Source organism: Typopeltis vanoorti, chromosome 14 (genome assembly GCF_054136105.1).
Source record: "Typopeltis vanoorti isolate ZY-2024b chromosome 14, IOZ_Tvanoo_1.0, whole genome shotgun sequence".
Taxonomy (NCBI): domain Eukaryota; kingdom Metazoa; phylum Arthropoda; class Arachnida; order Uropygi; family Thelyphonidae; genus Typopeltis; species Typopeltis vanoorti.
This window is the reverse complement of record NC_143562.1, coordinates 88510800-88528992: the sequence shown is the minus strand read 5'-3', so window position 1 is coordinate 88528992 and position 18193 is coordinate 88510800. Positions and strand designations below refer to the sequence as shown.

Genomic DNA, 18193 nt, shown 5'->3' with positions numbered 1-18193 from the left:
AGCATAATGTAAGTCATCCTTATCTGTAAACCAGGTTAGGACAACTGAGTCTGAATGTAAAGTTTTTTTCATCTAAAGAAAAATTTCATTCAATACATATAAAGAATGCACATCCATGCCTGTAACTTCTCAAGGTCGAAAAACCAAAAGATAATCCAATATCAAATCAGTTTCTAAAAAAATGTGAACTAAATCTCTGATATTTTGTCATAGAACATATTGCTTTTAAAAATGCTATGAAGAAATAAAATTATAAATTTAAGTAATTCACAAAATAAAAAGTATAAAAAGTTAGTTAAGAGAACAAAGACAACATTCTCTTGCACATCAAGCTGTGTTCACAAGAATTACTTTGGTATTTAAAATGGAAACTTTTTATTAGTTAGGTTTTTGAGCAGTGACCTCTCAAGAGGTACTGCTGCTATCCATCTCAATTATGCAAGTATTTATTTCAGGAGCACATGCACTTTATTGATCAGTGAAGTTACTCTTCTGTTTGAGGGACAATCTACTGTTTTACTCATTGTTCAATTTTTATTCACTCTTGAATACTTATATTGCTTAAAGTTTCATGTATTAATACTATAAGCATAAAATTCCATTAATTAAGTTTAATGTTAATCAATGAATGTCTTACTTTTTCTTTTTTTTTGGCAAATGACTGCTGATAAATCAGTCATTTGTTGCCTAGTAGTGCATGAAGTATATGAAATTTGTATAAACTAACTTGAAATTTGTAAACTAACTTGCTGTAAAGATTATACTGTTGTTTGGAATCATGGCTGAAGGCAACCTGCATATTATTATCTGTAAATTATTATTACTATGTCAGAAGCACTGGTGAGATTGCTTAAAGGTCAAAGCCAAATAACTGGGAGGAGACCTCCTCCACATCACCTTTAAGGAATGTGGAGAACCAACTAGGGCTTCTGAACTTATGTCCAATCCTCACCTTCACATGTTGCACCTCATTACAGTATCCACTGGGTACTGAACAAATGAGGACAGATTAGCAATCTGGCACTTAGTCAAACAAATTGAACTCTATTAGCTTAAACCAGAAATACATGATGAGATTTCATGCCGGCTCACGGTGTCACCCAATTAAATAAAGGCACCCTGCTGTTTTCGTTGGGAATGAGGACAAACAGTGAAAAGTCAACTATTGAAACAACATGAAACTCAATACTTAGAACAACACACCCAACATTAGAATAACTGAAGATAGGAATCATCAACATAAGAAGTATTAATGGAAAGAAAATCAAACTTTCAGAAAAAACCAGAAGAGTACCCTGTGGACATAATTGGAATCGCTTGAAACAAAGAAAAAAAAAAAGGTGAGACATTATTATACAATAAGTATAGAATGTTATATTCAGGCAATAACAATCAAGGAAAGGAAGAAGTAGCGATGGCATTCAACACCAAACACAAAGATAAACTTCTTGATTAGAAGACAATTTCAAGTAGACTTGTGAACAAACTTCAAAATGGGGGAAATGAACAATTAATCATATTTGTGACTATGGTCCCACAGAAAGTTCTTCTAAGGAAGAAGTGGAAGAATTTTTCGAGTGATTAGAGAGAGGCAGCTGACAAAGAAAATACAGTGGTCCTTGCTGGAATTCATAAGACAAATAATAATAGTAAGTATCTGCTGAATTTCTGCTCATGATAGTTATTACTAACACAGGTAATAGACTAATTTGCAGGAAAATTGTTGATATGAGATTAATAATAATGTAAGTTTAATCACAGAGTGCTGTCATAACAGCCTGAACACTCCTTGTGGGTACATATCAGGAATTTGATGAGGAGTTTTAATTTTTATAAGCTAAATCAGAAGTTGGTTGATGTGCATATCCTATTTTGTCTAAATAAAAATGTGAGTAATTACACAAATTACTAATTAAGAACAATCAATGTATTAAAAATAGGAAGTTCTAATGGCAACAAATACAACTATTAAATATTTTGTCTAGTGTCTAAAATTTTAGGAGTTAAATCAATATGAATTGAGTTGCAGAATATGAGTTGCAGTTTTCTTGTAAGAATGACAGTGAAGCTGAAATATATCTTGGAGTATGGAAATCTGGAATTTTCAACTTAAAAAGAATTTTATTTTACCAGCCAGTTACTTTTACAATAACAGTAAAAAGTTACTTACCCACATGCTACCATGTTTCCAGAAGGAGCATAAGCACAAGCCATTACCCAAGTAGTTGGCATAGTAACTGCATGTTCCTTAAAAAAACATGGTATTAATAGTACTATTAAATAAAATATGATTTCAAATAAGCAAAAATTGAATTAATACTTTTGAGAGTGGAAAAAAATATCAAATTAAGATAACTTTTATCATAAAAAGATCATGAAAATAAAATTATACATTTTGAAAAAGGTATTATTTTTATACATTAGCATGCAGATTAAAGTACATTAATTATTCAAATATACACAGCAAAAAGTTAGCTACTTGAACAAACAATAAAATCCATCCCAACTCAATATCACCAGAGTTCAAGATAAATATTATCAACATAAGAAGCCCGAATGGCAAATAAATGGAGCTAGCTGAGGAATTGGATAAGTACCAGATTGACATAATAGGGGTGACTGAAACAAAAAGACAAAAACTGGTGGGATCTTTCTGAGCAATAAATACAAAATGTTATATTCAGGCAATGACAATCAAGGAAAAGAAGAAGTAGCCATAGTATTCAACACTAAATACAAGGCTAATCTTCAATGGCAGGCAGTCTCGAGTAGAGTGATGTGGGCAAATATCAGAATGTGGACTTGGACAATGAGACATATTGTGCCTATGGTCCACAGAAGGTAGAAGAAAAGGAATTTTTTTGAGGCTTTAGAGAAAGCAATTGAAAAAATGAAAAGTTGTCCTTGTAGGAGATCTAAATAGCAGAGTAGGAAATGATTGTCAGACATATTTTGGCAAAATTTGGAGAAAAGAGCAATGTTCCAACATTAAAATCTGCACAAATTCACATGGAGAGACGAGGCAAGTAATGAGAAATGTCTCATTGACTATGTTATTGTTGATAGTGATGTTTTCTCCCTGGTGCAGGATACCAGAGTGTACAGAGGATTTGAAATTGGAAGTGATCACCATTTAGTCTTGAGCAGGATAAACATGAATTTCATATTGAAAAGAAGAACATGTAAGAAAGGTTTTTTTTTATTATTATTATTATTATTGTTCCGGGAAACTCCAAGGAGTCGACAGACTCATCGAGGGAGGCCCTAACATCATGTCAAGAACAACTATTTAACATTCACACAGTATTTATCATACCTTGCCTTGAACTCAATTCATGGTCGTAGCACCCACAACAGACTCTCGAAGCTTATTCCACTCATTTACCACTCTCCAAGTAAAGAACCTAGCTCTAACACCCCTGTCCTCCACGCTCTTGCCCAGCTTCCATGCATGACCCCTAGTCCTCCCACCACCAGTCATATTTTCAAAAATATCTTCTGGATCAATCTTATAAAAACCTTTCAGTAATTTGAATGTCTCAATCATATCACCCCTCCTTCGCCTATCATCCAATTTCTACAACCCACAAATCTTCAACCTATTCTCATAAGGTTCATTCCACAGACCTGCTATCATCTTGGTCACTCGTCTCTGGACCCTCTCCACTTCCTCCCCATCAAGAAGAAACCCTGGTGCCCATAGCTGGGCAAAGAAGTCCAGATGGGGTCTTATCAAGGCTCGATACAGAGGAACAACAACTTGTTTGTCTCTGCATGTTAAAGTATTTTTCATAAGCCAAGTGATTTGGTGAGCTGTTTTAGTTACTTTTGCAATGTGCCCCCTAAACTTCAACTCCCTATCCACCAACACTCCCAAATCCCTGGCCTCATCAATCTCCTAGAGTATGATTCCACCAATGCGATATACTGCTGCTATTCTTTTCACCCCAAAGTGCATAACCTTACACTTTGCCACATTAAATTGACATCCATTTTTCCTAGCCCAGTCCTCCAAACTATCCAAATCATCCTGTAAAATTTTGACATCTTGTGCACTCACAATTGCTCTACCCAACTTTGCATCATCAGCAAACAGGTGAACACTTCCTCTCAGATCCTTTCCAATATCATTGATGAACAAATTGAAAAGCAGTGGTCCAAGAACAGAGCCCTGTGGCACTCCACTAGTCACAAGACGTCTTTTAGACTCCACTCCTGAATAAACCACTCTTTGATATCTCTCCTTCAACCACCCTCTTATCCATCTCACCAACCCTATATCTATACCCATCTGCTCCAGTTTACTGATTAGGGTTCCATGTGGTATCCTATCAAAGGCCTTGGCAAGGTCCAGTAGTATCACTGTAAACCCATTACCCCTATCCAGTTCAGCCGTCACTGTGTTATAAAACGTGAGCAAGTTACTGAGGCATGATCTACCTTTCACAAAACCATGTTGTCCCCCATACAATATCCCATTTTCATCTATCCAATCCTGTATTCTTTTCTTGACTAATTTCTCTAAGACCTTGACAATGATTCCTGATATGCCAATCGGTCGGTAATTTACAACAGCAGTCTTGGAACCACCTTTATGCAGTGGAACTATTTTCCCCTCTTTCCACCCGCTTGGAACTAACCCAGACCCGAGACTCAAATTAAACAATATGGTCAAGGGTACTGACAATTGTTTAGCTGCTTCTCTTACAACACGAGCTGGTATACCATCCAATCCCACAGATGTATTGACATTGAGGTTATGCAATAGACTACTCACCTCCACTTCATTAACCACAATTCCCGTATAATCTACTGGTTTATTTTAAAATTTTAAAGCAAATAAAAGTTGAGCAGCTCTCAGATGTGAACTGTAGACTAAAATAGACAAATATTATTCAAGAAAAAATGAAAGAGTTTGAAAACAGGAATCAAACCTTGGAGATTCAGTGGCAAACCCTGAAGAAACACTGATTGATTCAGCCAGAGAGGCATGTGGTGAGGTTGTCTGCAAGGATAGAAAAACCAGAACTCCATGGTGGACACAGGAAGTTAAAGAGGCAATGAAAGAAAAGAAGAAAACATATCAAAAGTTCCAGTCAAATAAGTCAGCTTGTGCTCTTAGAGAATAGAGAGACAAATGTAAGAAACCTAAACACTCTGTAAAATTAGCTAAACAAAAGTCATGGGAGGACTTTCGCAAGAACATACAAAATAAATATCAAGAAGGTGGCAAGATATTCTGGAGGTTGTTGAAGAAGCTCAGAAATGGAGGAAAAAGTGCTGTAAAGGGAATTACAGATTATAAACGTGACATGAAAAGAGGAGAAAAAGTTATCCTTGAAGTATGGAGTAATTACTTCAAAAAATTGTTAAATGAAACAAGCAGTGATAACAGCACAGTGGCAAAAAAAACTGACCAGGCATGCAGGCAGGAATACATATCCATACTTAAAGTAGAAAAAGCCATCAAAGGCTTGAAATGTGGAAAGGCAGCTGGAGTAGATGATATTTGACTAGAAATGCTGAAGTATGGTGGTATAAGAGTCTTACAGTGGCTGCACTGCATAGTTCAGAAAGCCTGGACAGAGGGACGAATTCCCAATGACTGGAGTAGAGCTTTCATAGTACCCATATATAAAAAGGAAAATAAAACTGAATGTGAGAATTACAGAAGTATTTCATTACTAAGTGTTCCTGGTAAGATATATGCAAGTATACGTGAGAAACAGTTGAGAAGGATTGTGGAAGGGAAGCTTGGTGAAGAACAAGCTGGATTTAGGCCAAATAGAGGCACTCAGGGCCAGATTTTCACTTTACGACAAATAGTTGAAAAATCACGGGAATATAACAAAGATCTGGGTTTAAGTTTTGTAGATCTGGAAAAGGCATATGACAAGGTGCCAAGAGAGAAGCTATTCAAAACGCTACAGTTATATGGTGTCAATGGGGCATTATATCAAGCAATACTTAGTCTTTATTTGAGTTGTAAGTCAGAAGTTAGAATTGAAGTAAGTACAGGAAGATGGTTTAATGTTAAATCTGGTGTGAGACAAGGATGTACATTATCCCTTCTGTTATTCATTACCTATATGGATCACATTATGAAGGAAAATGGTATTGAACCTGATATCAAAATTGGAGATGTTAATCTCAGTTCTTCTAAATAAATCCGCTACAAGTCTGCAAGATTCCCTGACTAAATTGAATAACTGTTGTAATAGATATGGTATGAAGGTCAGCATTAAAAAGACAAAGACAATGAAAATAGACAGAAAAGGTGAAAATATCAACTTCATTGTGAATGGAGAACCTATAGAACAAGTAAAACATTTCAGCTACTTAGGTACGATTTTTTGTGAAGATGGTAAATTAAATATAGAAAACAGAATCAGCAAAGCTGGTATGGTGGGAAGTCAACTGAATAAATTCATATGGAACAAAAGAGAAATTAGTCGGAACACTAAATTAGCTGTATACAAGACAGTGTTCAAACCAGTTTTAACTTATGTATCTGAAACCTGGGTCAGAATTAAAACACTTGGCAAAAGACTAGCGACCGCAGATATGAGAATCCTGAGAAAGATTAGGGGCATAAACAGATGGCATCAATGGCAATATCATATTAAAAATGAGAACATTAGGAAAGAAATTGACATTGTCAGCATCCAGGAATGCGTTAGCAAAGCTAATCTGAGATGGTATGGTCACTTAAACAGAATGGGCAAGGAAAGATTAGCAAGGTGTTCTCTGCCAGGTTGGCAGGAAAACAACTAAGAGGAAGACCAAGATATAGGTGGATTGATACAGTAAAAAGTGCCTTAGAAGACAGAAATATAAGATCTGATAATATTGGTCTTGACAGGTAACAGACTGATTTGGAGGAAAATTGTAGATAGGAAGTTAATAATGATGTAAATTTTTCATGTAGTATTATCATATCATATCCAGCTAATACAGTGTTCCGAGTAATTTCTCTCTTATTCCATATGAATTTATTCAATTGACTTCCCATCATACCAGCTTTGCTGATTCTGTTGTCTATTTCTATATTTAATTTACCATCTTCAGTAAAAATTGTGCCTAAGTAGCTGAAATGTTTTACTTGTTCCACAGGTTCTCCATTCACAACACAGTTGACATTTTCAATCATTCTGCCTATTTTCATTGTCTTTGTCATTTTATTGCTGACCATCATACCATATCTGTTACAACAGTTATTCAATTTAGTCAGAGAATCTTGCAAACTTGTAGCGGATTTATTTAGAAGTATAACATCATCCGCATAAAGCAAAGAGCTGACATTAACAACTCCAATTTTGATATCAGGTTTAATACCACTTTCCTTCATAATGTGATCCATATAAATAATGAATAACAGAGAGGATAATGTACATCCTTGTCTCACACCAGATTTAACATTAAACCATCTTCCTGTACTTCCTTCAATTCTAACTGCTGAGTTACAACTTAAATAAAGACTAAGTATTGCTTGATATAATACCCCATTGACACCATATAACTGCAGCGTATTGAATAGCTTCTCTCTTGGCACCTTGTCATATACCTTTTCCAAATCGACAAAACTTAAATACTGATCTTTGTTATATTCCCATGCTTTCTCGACTATTTGTCATAAAGTGAAGATCTGATCCTGACAGCCTCTATTTGGCCTGAATCCAGCTTGTTCTTCACCAAGCTTTTCTTCCACAATTCATTTCAACTGTTTCTCAAGTATACTGGCATAGATCTTGCCAGGAACACTCAATAGGGAAATACCTCTGTAATTCTCACATTCAGTTTTATATCCCTTTTTATATATGGGTACTATTACAGCTCTACTCCAATCATCGGAAATTCGTCCCTCTGTCCAGGCTTTCTGAACTATGCAGTGCAGCCACTAAGACTTTTATAACACCATACTTCAGCATTTCTGGTCGAATATCATCTACTCCTGCTGCCTTTCCACATTTCAAGCCTTTGATAGATTTTTCTAATTCAAGTATGGATATGTATTCCTGACTGTATACCTGTTGAGTGTTTTTTACCACTCTGCTCTCACTGCTTGTTTCATTTAGCAAATTTTCGAAATAATTACTCCATACTTCAAGGATATCTTTTTCTCCTGTTTTCATGTCACCTTTATCATCTCTAACTCCTTTTACAGCACTGTATCCTCCATTCCTAAGCTTCTTCAACAACCTCCAGAATATTTTTCCACCTTCTTGATATTTATTTTCTATATTCTTGCCAAAGTCCTCCCATGACTTTTGTTTAGCTAGTTTTACACACTATTTAGCCTTTCTTACATTTGTCTCTGTATTCTGTAAGAGTAAAAGCTGACTTATTTGCCAGGAACTTTTGATATGCTTTCTTCTTTTCCTTCACTGCCTCTTTAACTTCCTGTGTCCACCAGGGAGTTCTGATTTTTTTATCCTTGCACACAACCTCGCCACATGCCTCTCTGGCAGAATCAATCAATGTTTTCTTCAGAGTTTGCTACTGAATCTCCAAGGTTTGATTCCTGTTCTCAAACTCTTTCATTTTCTTTTCAATAATCTTTCTGTATTTTAATCTACAGTTCACATCTGAGAGCTGCTCAACTTTTATTCGCTTTAAAACTTTTTTACATGTTATTCTTTTCAATATGAAATTCAATTTTATCCTGCTCAAGACTAAATAGTGATCACTTCCAATTTCAAATCCTGTATACACTCTGGTGTCCTGCACCAGGGAGAAAACATCACTATCAACAATAACATAGTCAATGAGACTTTTCTTATTCCTTGTCTCTTCTCTCCATGTGAATTTGTGCACATTTTTATGTTGGAACATGGTGTTAGTAATAACCAGTCCATGTCCTGAGCAGAAATCCAACAGATATTTGCCATTATTAGCTTTGCTCTTTTCTCCAAATTTTCCCAAAATATTTTTGTCTGTCTCGCAATCATTTCCTACTCTGCTATTTAGATCCCCAACAAGGACCAACATTTCCTTTTTCATTGTGTCAGTTGCTTTTTCTAGAGCATCAAAAAATTCCTCCACTTCTACCTTAGTAGAACCTTCTGTGGGACCATAGGTACAAATAAGTCTCATTGTCCAGTTCCCCATTCTCATATTTGCCCACATTACTCTACTTGAGACTGACTGCCATTCAAGAAGATTAGCCTCGTATTTTGTGTTGAATACTATGGCTACTCCTTCTTTTCCTTGATTGTCATTGCCTGAATATAACATTTTGTATTTATTGCTCAGAAAGATCTCACCAGTTTTGGTCTTTTTTGTTTCAGTCACCCCTATTATGTCGATCTGGTACTTATCTAATTCCTCAGCTAGCTCCATTTCTTTGCCATTCAGGCTTCTTACGTTGATAGTACCGATCTTTAACTCTGGTGATGTTGAGTTGGGGTTTGTTTTCAGATTTGTTCCAGTAGCTGACTTTTTGCTGTTCGCCCTGGTTCCCTGGCGAAAACAACGGGGGCGAAAACAACTTGTTTAACCGGGCAACGCCCCAGCCGGCATGAAATTTTGTCATGTTGTATCATCATTTTTTATTTTTTTATTTTTTATTTTGGTTTAACCAATAAGAATACAATTTGGCCGGCTAATTCCCAAATTTACAGCCCATCCTCGTTCGTTCAGTATCAAAGTAGATACCCAACAGGGTGCACCATGAGAAGGTAAGGATTGGACATTAGGTCAGAAGCCTTGGTCGGTTCTCCGCATTCCTTTAAAGGCTATGTGGAGGTCTCCTCTCAGTTATACAGCTTTGACCCTTAAGCACCCCGGTCTTTATTTTTTTATTTTTATAAGGCTCTGCTCAATTAATAATTAACTATACAATACTTGCAAATTTAATATAGATGCATTTGTCAGATGCGTTAAATTGCTGTTGAGTATTTATTTAGCAGTACTTTTATTACAAATTTTTCATGATTCTACTTTTCAAATACACTGCACAGGCACTATTATTGAAAATATCCACCTCAAGTAAGAAATTTTAACTTATCAAAAGCAGTAGAGGAAGTTTTTGAAAAGTAATTATATAGAAATTCTTCAAAATAGTGAAAACAATACTAGATTCTGGTTATTTTATTCTATCTCCAAGGATTGTATTTTGTCTGAATTATAAACTCTTTAGGGATGGAAAAAATCAACTGAAGAATGAGAACAGCTGCAAAGAATGCAGCATGCATTGCATATTCTTAGTAAGCATGAAGAAAATGAAATGCACATCCCCAATTTGCAGAAGTTAACACTGAAAATTATGGAAAAAAGATTGGTAAAAGTGAGGAGTACCATAAAAATATTAAAAATGGAAATAGATGTTGGGATCAGACAGGCAAAAACAGATAATGTTCTGGGTAGAGATGAAATACTGATGATGAATAGAGATGAAATAATTTTGGAAGTATGGAGAAGAAATAGGAAAGCATTATTTAGTGCAGTTATTGAACCATGGTTTGGCCACATCCAGAGAATGGCCCCTTATAGACTGCCATATTTAGCTCTGTATAGGAAGTAAAAGACCTAGAGGCAGACCAAGAAGTACTTGGATAAAGTTGTTGAAAGAACATTCCCATTTGCCCAACTACAGAGTTATCACCAATATGGCTAGAGATTGCGATAAGTGGAGAACCTTTCTTCTTAGTGGACTCAACCCGTTACCAAGCAGATGAGATGATGATGATTCAACCAAGTTTTCTGTTTTTTCCCACATCAGTTCAGCTAATTGTAAAAGTGTATTTACATAAATTCTGGGGAAACTCCTAATGACTGGAAATTGGAAAGAATAATTCCCATACATAAAAAAGCAGTATACAGAATGTACAAATATAGACGAATAACCTTATTCTATGAAATTTTTACTGCTGTTTTATAGAATTCAAGCAAGCATTTGACTCAATAAGCAGAAATAAATTGCTTGAAATTTTAGAATGAAAAATTAGAGGGAAAATACTCAACATCATCCTCTGGTACTATAAAAATACTATGGCAATAATAAAATTTGGAACAGTTGAAACTGCTGAAATACCAATGGAGAGAAGTGTCATACAGCGATGTCTGCTTTCACCATATTTGTTTAATCTAACCTTGGAAGAACTAAAAAAAAGTATTCCAGAAAACAGGAAAAACTATGAATGGACAAAATTTACATCATATAAACTATGCAGATGATACAATATTATTTACAGATAATAAAAGAAGCTTAAAGTACATGATTGAAAACCTACATAAAAACAGTCATGACTATGCAGCAATGTAGATAAATTTTAGTAAAACAAACAATAGGCAGAAAGGGAGAAAAGCATAACTTAAAAAAAAGTGGAAGGAAATAAACTGGAACAAGTTAAAAAATTCAATTACTAAGGCACACTGATCACAGAGGTAAAATTATGAAGAAGTTATTAAACACAGAATAAATCTAGGAAGGAAAAGAAGAAAGCATATGAAAAGTTCCTGGCAAATAAGTCAGCTTGTGCTCTTAGAGAATACAGAGACAAATGCAAGAATACTAAACAGTGTGTAAAACTAGGGAGGACTCTGGCAAGAATATAGAAAATAAATATCAAGAAGGTGGCAAAATATTCTGGAGGTTGTTGAAGAAGCTTACAAGTGGAGGAAAGAGTGCTGTAAAAGGAGTTAGAGATGATAAAGGTGACATGAAAACAGGAGAAAAAGATATCCTTGACCTGACCAGACATGCAGTCAGAAATACATACCCATACTTGAAGTAGAAAAAGCCATCAAAGGCTTGAAATGTGGAAAGGCAGCAGGAGTAGATGATATTCGGCCAGAAATGCTGAAGTATGGTGGTATAAAAGTCTTACAGTGGCTGCACTGCATAGTTCAGAAAGCCTGGACAGATGAACGAATTCCTGATGATTGGAGTAGAGCTCTCATAGTACCCATATATAAAAAGGGAAATAAAACTGGGTGTGAGAATTACAGAGGTATTTCCCTACTGAGTGTTCCTGGCAAGATCTATGCAAGTATACTTGAGAAATGGTTGAGAAGAATTGTGGAAGAAAAGCTGGGTGAAGAACAAGCTGGATTCAGGCCAAATAGAGGCTGTCAGGATCAGATCTTCACTTTACGACAAATAGTGGAGAAAGCATGGGAATATAACAAAGATCTGTATTTAAGTTTTGTCGATTTGGAAAAGGCATATGACAAGGTGCCAAGAGAGACGCTATTCAATACGCTGCAGTTATATGGTGTCAATGGGGCATTATATCAAGTAACAGTCTTTGAGTTGTAAGTCAGCAATTAGAATTGAAGGAAGTACAGGAAGATGGTTTAATGTTAAATTTGGTGTGAGACAAGGATATACATTATCCCCTCTGTTATTCATTATCTATATAGATCACATTATGAAGGAAAGTGGTATTAAACATGACATCATAATTGGAGATGTTAATGTCAGCTCTTTGCTTTATGCGGATGATGTTATACTTCTAAATAAATCTGTTACAAGTCTGCAAGATTCTCTGACTAAATTGAATAACTGTTGTAATAGATATGGTATGAAGGTCAGCAATAAAAAGACAAAGACAATGAAAATGGCAGAATCATTGAAAATGTCAACTGTGTTATGAATGGAGACCTGTGGAACAAGTAAAACATTTCAGCTACTTAGGCACAATTTTTACTGAAGATGGTAAATTAAATAAAGAAATAGACAACAGAATCAGCAAAGCTGGTATGGTGGGAAGTCAATTGAATAAATTCATATGGAATAAAAAAGAAATTAGTCGGAACACTAAATTAGCTGTATACAAGACAGTGCTCAAACCTATTTTAACTTATGGATCTGAGAACTGGGTCAGAAGTAAAACACTTGACCAAAGACTAGAGACCGCAGATATGAGTCCTGGGAAAGATTATAGGCATGAACAGATAGCATCAATGGCAATATCATATTAAAAATGAGGATATTAGGAAAGAACTTGACATTGTCAGCATCCAGGAATGCGTTAGCAGAGCTAATCTCAGGTGGTATGGTCACTTGAACAGAATGGGTGAAGAAAGATTAGCAAAACAAATGTTCTCTGCCAGGTTGGCAGTAAACCGATCCAGAGGAAGACCAAGATATAAGTGGATTGATATGGTACAAAGTGCCTTAGAAGATAGAAATACAAGATCTGATAATGTTGGAGTCTTGACAAGTAACAGACTGATTTGGAGGAAAATTGTAGATAAGAAGTTAGTAATGATGTAATTTTTTGTCATGTAGTAATATCATATCCTGTACACCCTTTGAGGGTACATGGCAGGAATTTGTTGATGATGATAAATCTAGGGTTGTCTACTATGATAAAACTTACAAATATATGAAAAGAATCTCTCCAAAGAACTTAAATCAAGGTATATAGTTCAATGGTGTTCCCCACAGTTCTTTATGGTGCAGAGTCTTGGGTTATTAAACCGAAGGAAGAACACTGACAAACTTTGAAAACAAGTGTTTGAGAAAAATAAATAAAACAGCATCAGTGGTATGGACATACGTACAGAATGCTTACTAACAGGTTTTCTCAAATTCTCCAAAATGGAGGAGTAGAAGGAAAGAAACCACAGGAAATACCTACAAGAAAACAGATAGAAAATATTAAGAGTATAAGTGGTCTGAACTCTTACAAAAGTTTAAATAACTTGGCTGCAAATAGATTGGACTGGAAAGTTATTGTTCATAGTTGCCTCATCTGCCTAAGACAGGTCAAGGCTACCATGAATAATAATTTTCCAGTCCAATCTTATTGGCTGCAAAGTTATTTATATTTTTGTAAGAGTTCAGACCACTTATACTCATGATGTTTTCTATCCATTTTCTTCTAGCTACTCCCTGTGGTTTCACTATTGATAACATCATCAAGTGTTAAGCATCCAAAACTGAAATCTGATTTAGAACATACATATATTGATTATGCAGGGAAAAAAAAAAAAAAAAAAAAAAAAAAAATATTGTCATGCTATTGAATGAGTAATACGATTCAGGTTTTGGCAAAACAATGTGACTGTTCACAGGATCATCCAAGAAACTTTATGAGCTTGATAATGGCAATTTTCTTCATTTGGAAGAAACCACTGCAAAATTTGATAACATTAGTTCAGAACATTAACAGATTACATACAATGACACCAAATAATATTATACATTATTTAGGAGATGCAATTCAAAACCAAATAAGTCAAATTATAAAAGTTGCAATGAATGAAATCATTTAGAATAAGGCAAGAAATGCTAAATAATACTCAATTATTTTTAAGATATGACCCCTGGTGTAAAGTCTAAAACAGACAGATTTCCAAGATATAAATCTTTCTAGGTGGACATGGAAGAAGGGGTGATATTTTTAGTAGATGACATGATTGGAGAAGGATTATACACATTTTTAGTAATCATTTACAAAACTGAATCTAGACAAAAATAATTTGAGGACCCAGGGATACCACAATGATGCTGATATGCATGGAAAAACTTAATGGACTAACAAAAGATTCTGAAAAAAAAAAAAAGATAAATAAATAAAATAATAATAATAATCCTAGGACATTAATATTCCTTTTTTGATGCATGCTTTAAACTTGGTAGTGAGTGATGTAGCAAAAACCTCCTTTGATATCACTGTTTTTTTTTTTTTTTAAATATCATCTAAGATCTATACAACTACTTCTGGCTTCAACAAAGCTTTGCACTGTGTTGAAAAAAATGGGATACTACGGCAAGTGAAGTGAAGTTATTAGTCTCTATATATGAGTTGCCCGGTCGTGAAGTTACTTCACTCACAAACTTTGTTTGCTTACACTAGGATAAAGGATTAAACCAAGAATATAGTTTCTTGGTATCTTTAATTCATAGTATAGCCAAGCGAAAAACTTTTATTTACCAAACAAATTTGAAATCACTAACAAACTGGACTTTCCACTTCTGTGTTCAACGTCATGCCACTAAAATCTCAAAGGCAGGTATGCAATGCTTTTTTAGAAATTGTTAATGATATTGATAAAGATAGATTCTAAAATACATGCCAAAGGTATGCATTCAAAAATATCCACCGTTAAGTTTATCTGCTTAGTATTATTTTGGCATGCTATTTTAAGTAAAATAACTTTAATAAGCAAAATGATGCAGCAACAAAATCCAATGTACTAGAAAACATTGAAGGGATTAAGAAATTCTTCATAGTAAAACAAAGCGATAATCTTTAAGACTATATTATTGATACTAAACAAATTACAGTCTCTTGCCATTGAAACCAATCTTCTCTAGAAAATACTAGAAACCTTTTCAATGTTTTAGATCAGCGTTTCCCAAACTGTGACCCCGCATCCCCCTTGGGGGCCATAGGTTTTGTTGAGGGGGGCCATGAAATAACAAAAACAAATTGAAAATGTTTTAAGACTAAGTAGATTTTTTTATGTTAAAAGAAACATATTTAATTTTTATTATTTATTTCTTTTTTTGTTATTTTTTATATTTTAATAGTTATATTATAATAAAATTATAATAATATTATAATAAAAAATCACACATTGGTGCAGGTTCACAAATTTTGCTTCCTGCATATTTCAGCACTTAATGAATATTAGTAAATGCTTATTCATGTAAGTTTCATTTCAAAGCAGAAATCTAAGAATTGCAGTTTCAAATATTTCACCTGATATTGACTTTTTGTGTAGCACTATTGAAACACATCCATCACATTAAATTGTTATTAAACTTCTTTTGTTTTTAATTCTTTCTTTATTACTAATCATTTTACGTTTCATGTGCTTGTACTGCAAATGTACAATAACAATACACCTAAACCTCTTTTTACATGATAGATACGTTCCTAAAAATAACGCGTAAATAGAATTTGCGTAAAAAGAACTACTGACTCCATAGAAAAAGTGAAGATTGGTTCCAAACCTGAAATATAAGCAAAATAAGGAAAAAAACAAACATTAAATTGGTTGGATCATAAGATTTTTATTTACATTTCATGGAGAACATGCATACATATAATGAATTTTAATAACTTAAAAAAAAAAAAAAAGCATATTCAATTCAGTTGTTTGCTAAGGATTCTATAAAAAAATTATGTTATTCGCTATCAGTTTCTGACAATAAACGTGAAAGCTTTCGTTCTTGTGAGACTGTAATATCACTAGAACTACTAGATATGGTATTATCGTCATCGACTTAAAACCTCAACTTGTGGAATTCTTCTATTTAGCTTGTTCAAAATGTACTGAAATGTTCGTCTGACATAATGTTTTAAAAGTCACAATTATACCCTGATCTAGAGGTTGTAGCAATGATGTGGTATTGGGTGGCAGAAAAAAAAAATGCACATTTGGGTGTTCTATGGCAGGATGACCTTGTAAATGAAACTTGTCCATTAAATTTATGCCTCATTTGCTCATAGACAAAAAAAAAAAAAAAAAAAAGTGAATGTTTGCCTCGATTTTAGAAGCAAGTTCTTAATGACTAGAACTTTCAAAAGTTTTGACAGAGATGAGTCTTGGTGCTATGGTTATGATCCAGAAGCAAAAACAAGTATCAGCCAATGGAAACATGCGAATTCACTGAGACCCAAGAAGGCATGTCAAGTTCAATTAAACTTCAAAACAATGTTGATTTGGTTTTTTTTTGATGTGAAAAGAATTATACACAAAGAATTTGTTCCTCCTGAACAGACAAAGTGAATAAACATTTTTATCTCAAGATTTTGAGAAGGCTGTGTGATAGTGTGCAACGAAAACAGCCAGAAATGGGGAGTAGTGGAGATTGGTTGCTACACCACAACCATGCCCCAGCCCACACATCCTTGTTTGTCCAACACACACACACACACACTTGCCTGATCTCTCTCCATGTGACATTTTTTTATTCCCATGGATAAAGAAAACCAGGAAAGGACAGCAATTTGGTGATGTGAATGAACTGAAAGAAAAGTCATTGGAGGCCATTAACAGTATTAAATTGAACAATCCCAGAGCTTTTTCAAACAGTGGAAAAAACATTGGGACAAGTGCACTAAGTATTTGAGAGTATTTTGAAGGAAACTAGAATATGGTATTATAAACTTTAATAAAATATTTTTTAAAAAATAATTCTGGTTATTTTTGGGTTTCCCCCCCCATACTAACTGATGACTTGAGGAATGACAGCCTATTGTCACTCTACTGAACCCTTCCTAACGCCTTAACTTATGCGGCAAAGAGTGATAAATTCAAAGGCACTTCTCTGGCAATATGCAAACAACAGACACAGAGCTATCCTCTTCACAGATGAAAAGATTTGCACCATTGAAGAGTCATTTAACTGCCAAAACGATCGGATATATGCCCCAGATGGTTGCATAGCATGTGCCATAGCACCCAGGATTCAGTGAAGTCATCACCCCATGTCAGTGATGGTTTGGTAGGGGATGACATATTGGAGGGGAGGGGGGGAATCATCCAAGTTGAATTTATGTGAGAAAGGGAATGCACGTGCCACCATCGATACGTGGCATCACAGACTTTGGATGTGTGTGTGTGTGTGAAGGCAAATGGGGAACATTTCAAACATCGAGTGCTGCTATATGCATGTCATACGTGTGGTTTGCATGTGATGAAAGCTGTAAATGATTTACTAATTGATTACAGGTTTATGCACTGTCCAAGTTGTAACAGTATTTATGACTAGACCAGCTACTTAAATATTAATTTTTATTTTAAAAAATATTACAGAAAAGAAAGATAACATTTTCATACCTTGTTTGTTGTAAAGGCATCCCAAATTATCATCTTACCATCCTGAAATTAAAACAAAACGTATGTAATATAAATTTCCTCCTCAAATAAGAATTGCATCTAGATAAAAGAATGTTAGTACAGAAGGTAGATCTAATACATGGAAAAAACGTTTCTTCCCCACCCCTCAAGACTAGGGAAGAATATATAAGGATATCCCAGGTCTTTCCTGACATCTAGCTGATACTAATATGGCAGCAGAAGATGGACACTAAGAGTCAGTGAGAACAACAGAAACAGAAAATAAACAAGGACAGCAAACAAAGGATCAGAATATAGTAAAACAAATGAAGCAGAAGGATAAGTGTGATTAGAGTGACATAAGGGGGGAAGGAGGGAAGAGACTGCTTCCTGGAGTTTAAGAAGGTTGTTTTAATACATTATTGTTAAAGTGAGCTTAATCCACCTCCAC

General features: G+C 34.7%; 1 protein-coding gene across 1 annotated transcript in view; it reads right to left on the bottom strand.

Annotated features, from left to right (window-relative positions):
- Positions 1-18193, bottom strand: part of Gbeta5 (guanine nucleotide-binding protein subunit beta-5) — a 119793-nt gene that overhangs the window by 70497 nt on the left and 31103 nt on the right. The window contains exons 3-4 of the mRNA XM_090404447.1: positions 17743-17784; positions 2171-2247 (exon numbers count right to left, since the gene is read on the bottom strand). Coding sequence (XP_090260573.1) covers positions 2171-2247; positions 17743-17784 — 119 coding nt within the window. The remainder of the gene's footprint in view (positions 1-2170; positions 2248-17742; positions 17785-18193) is intronic.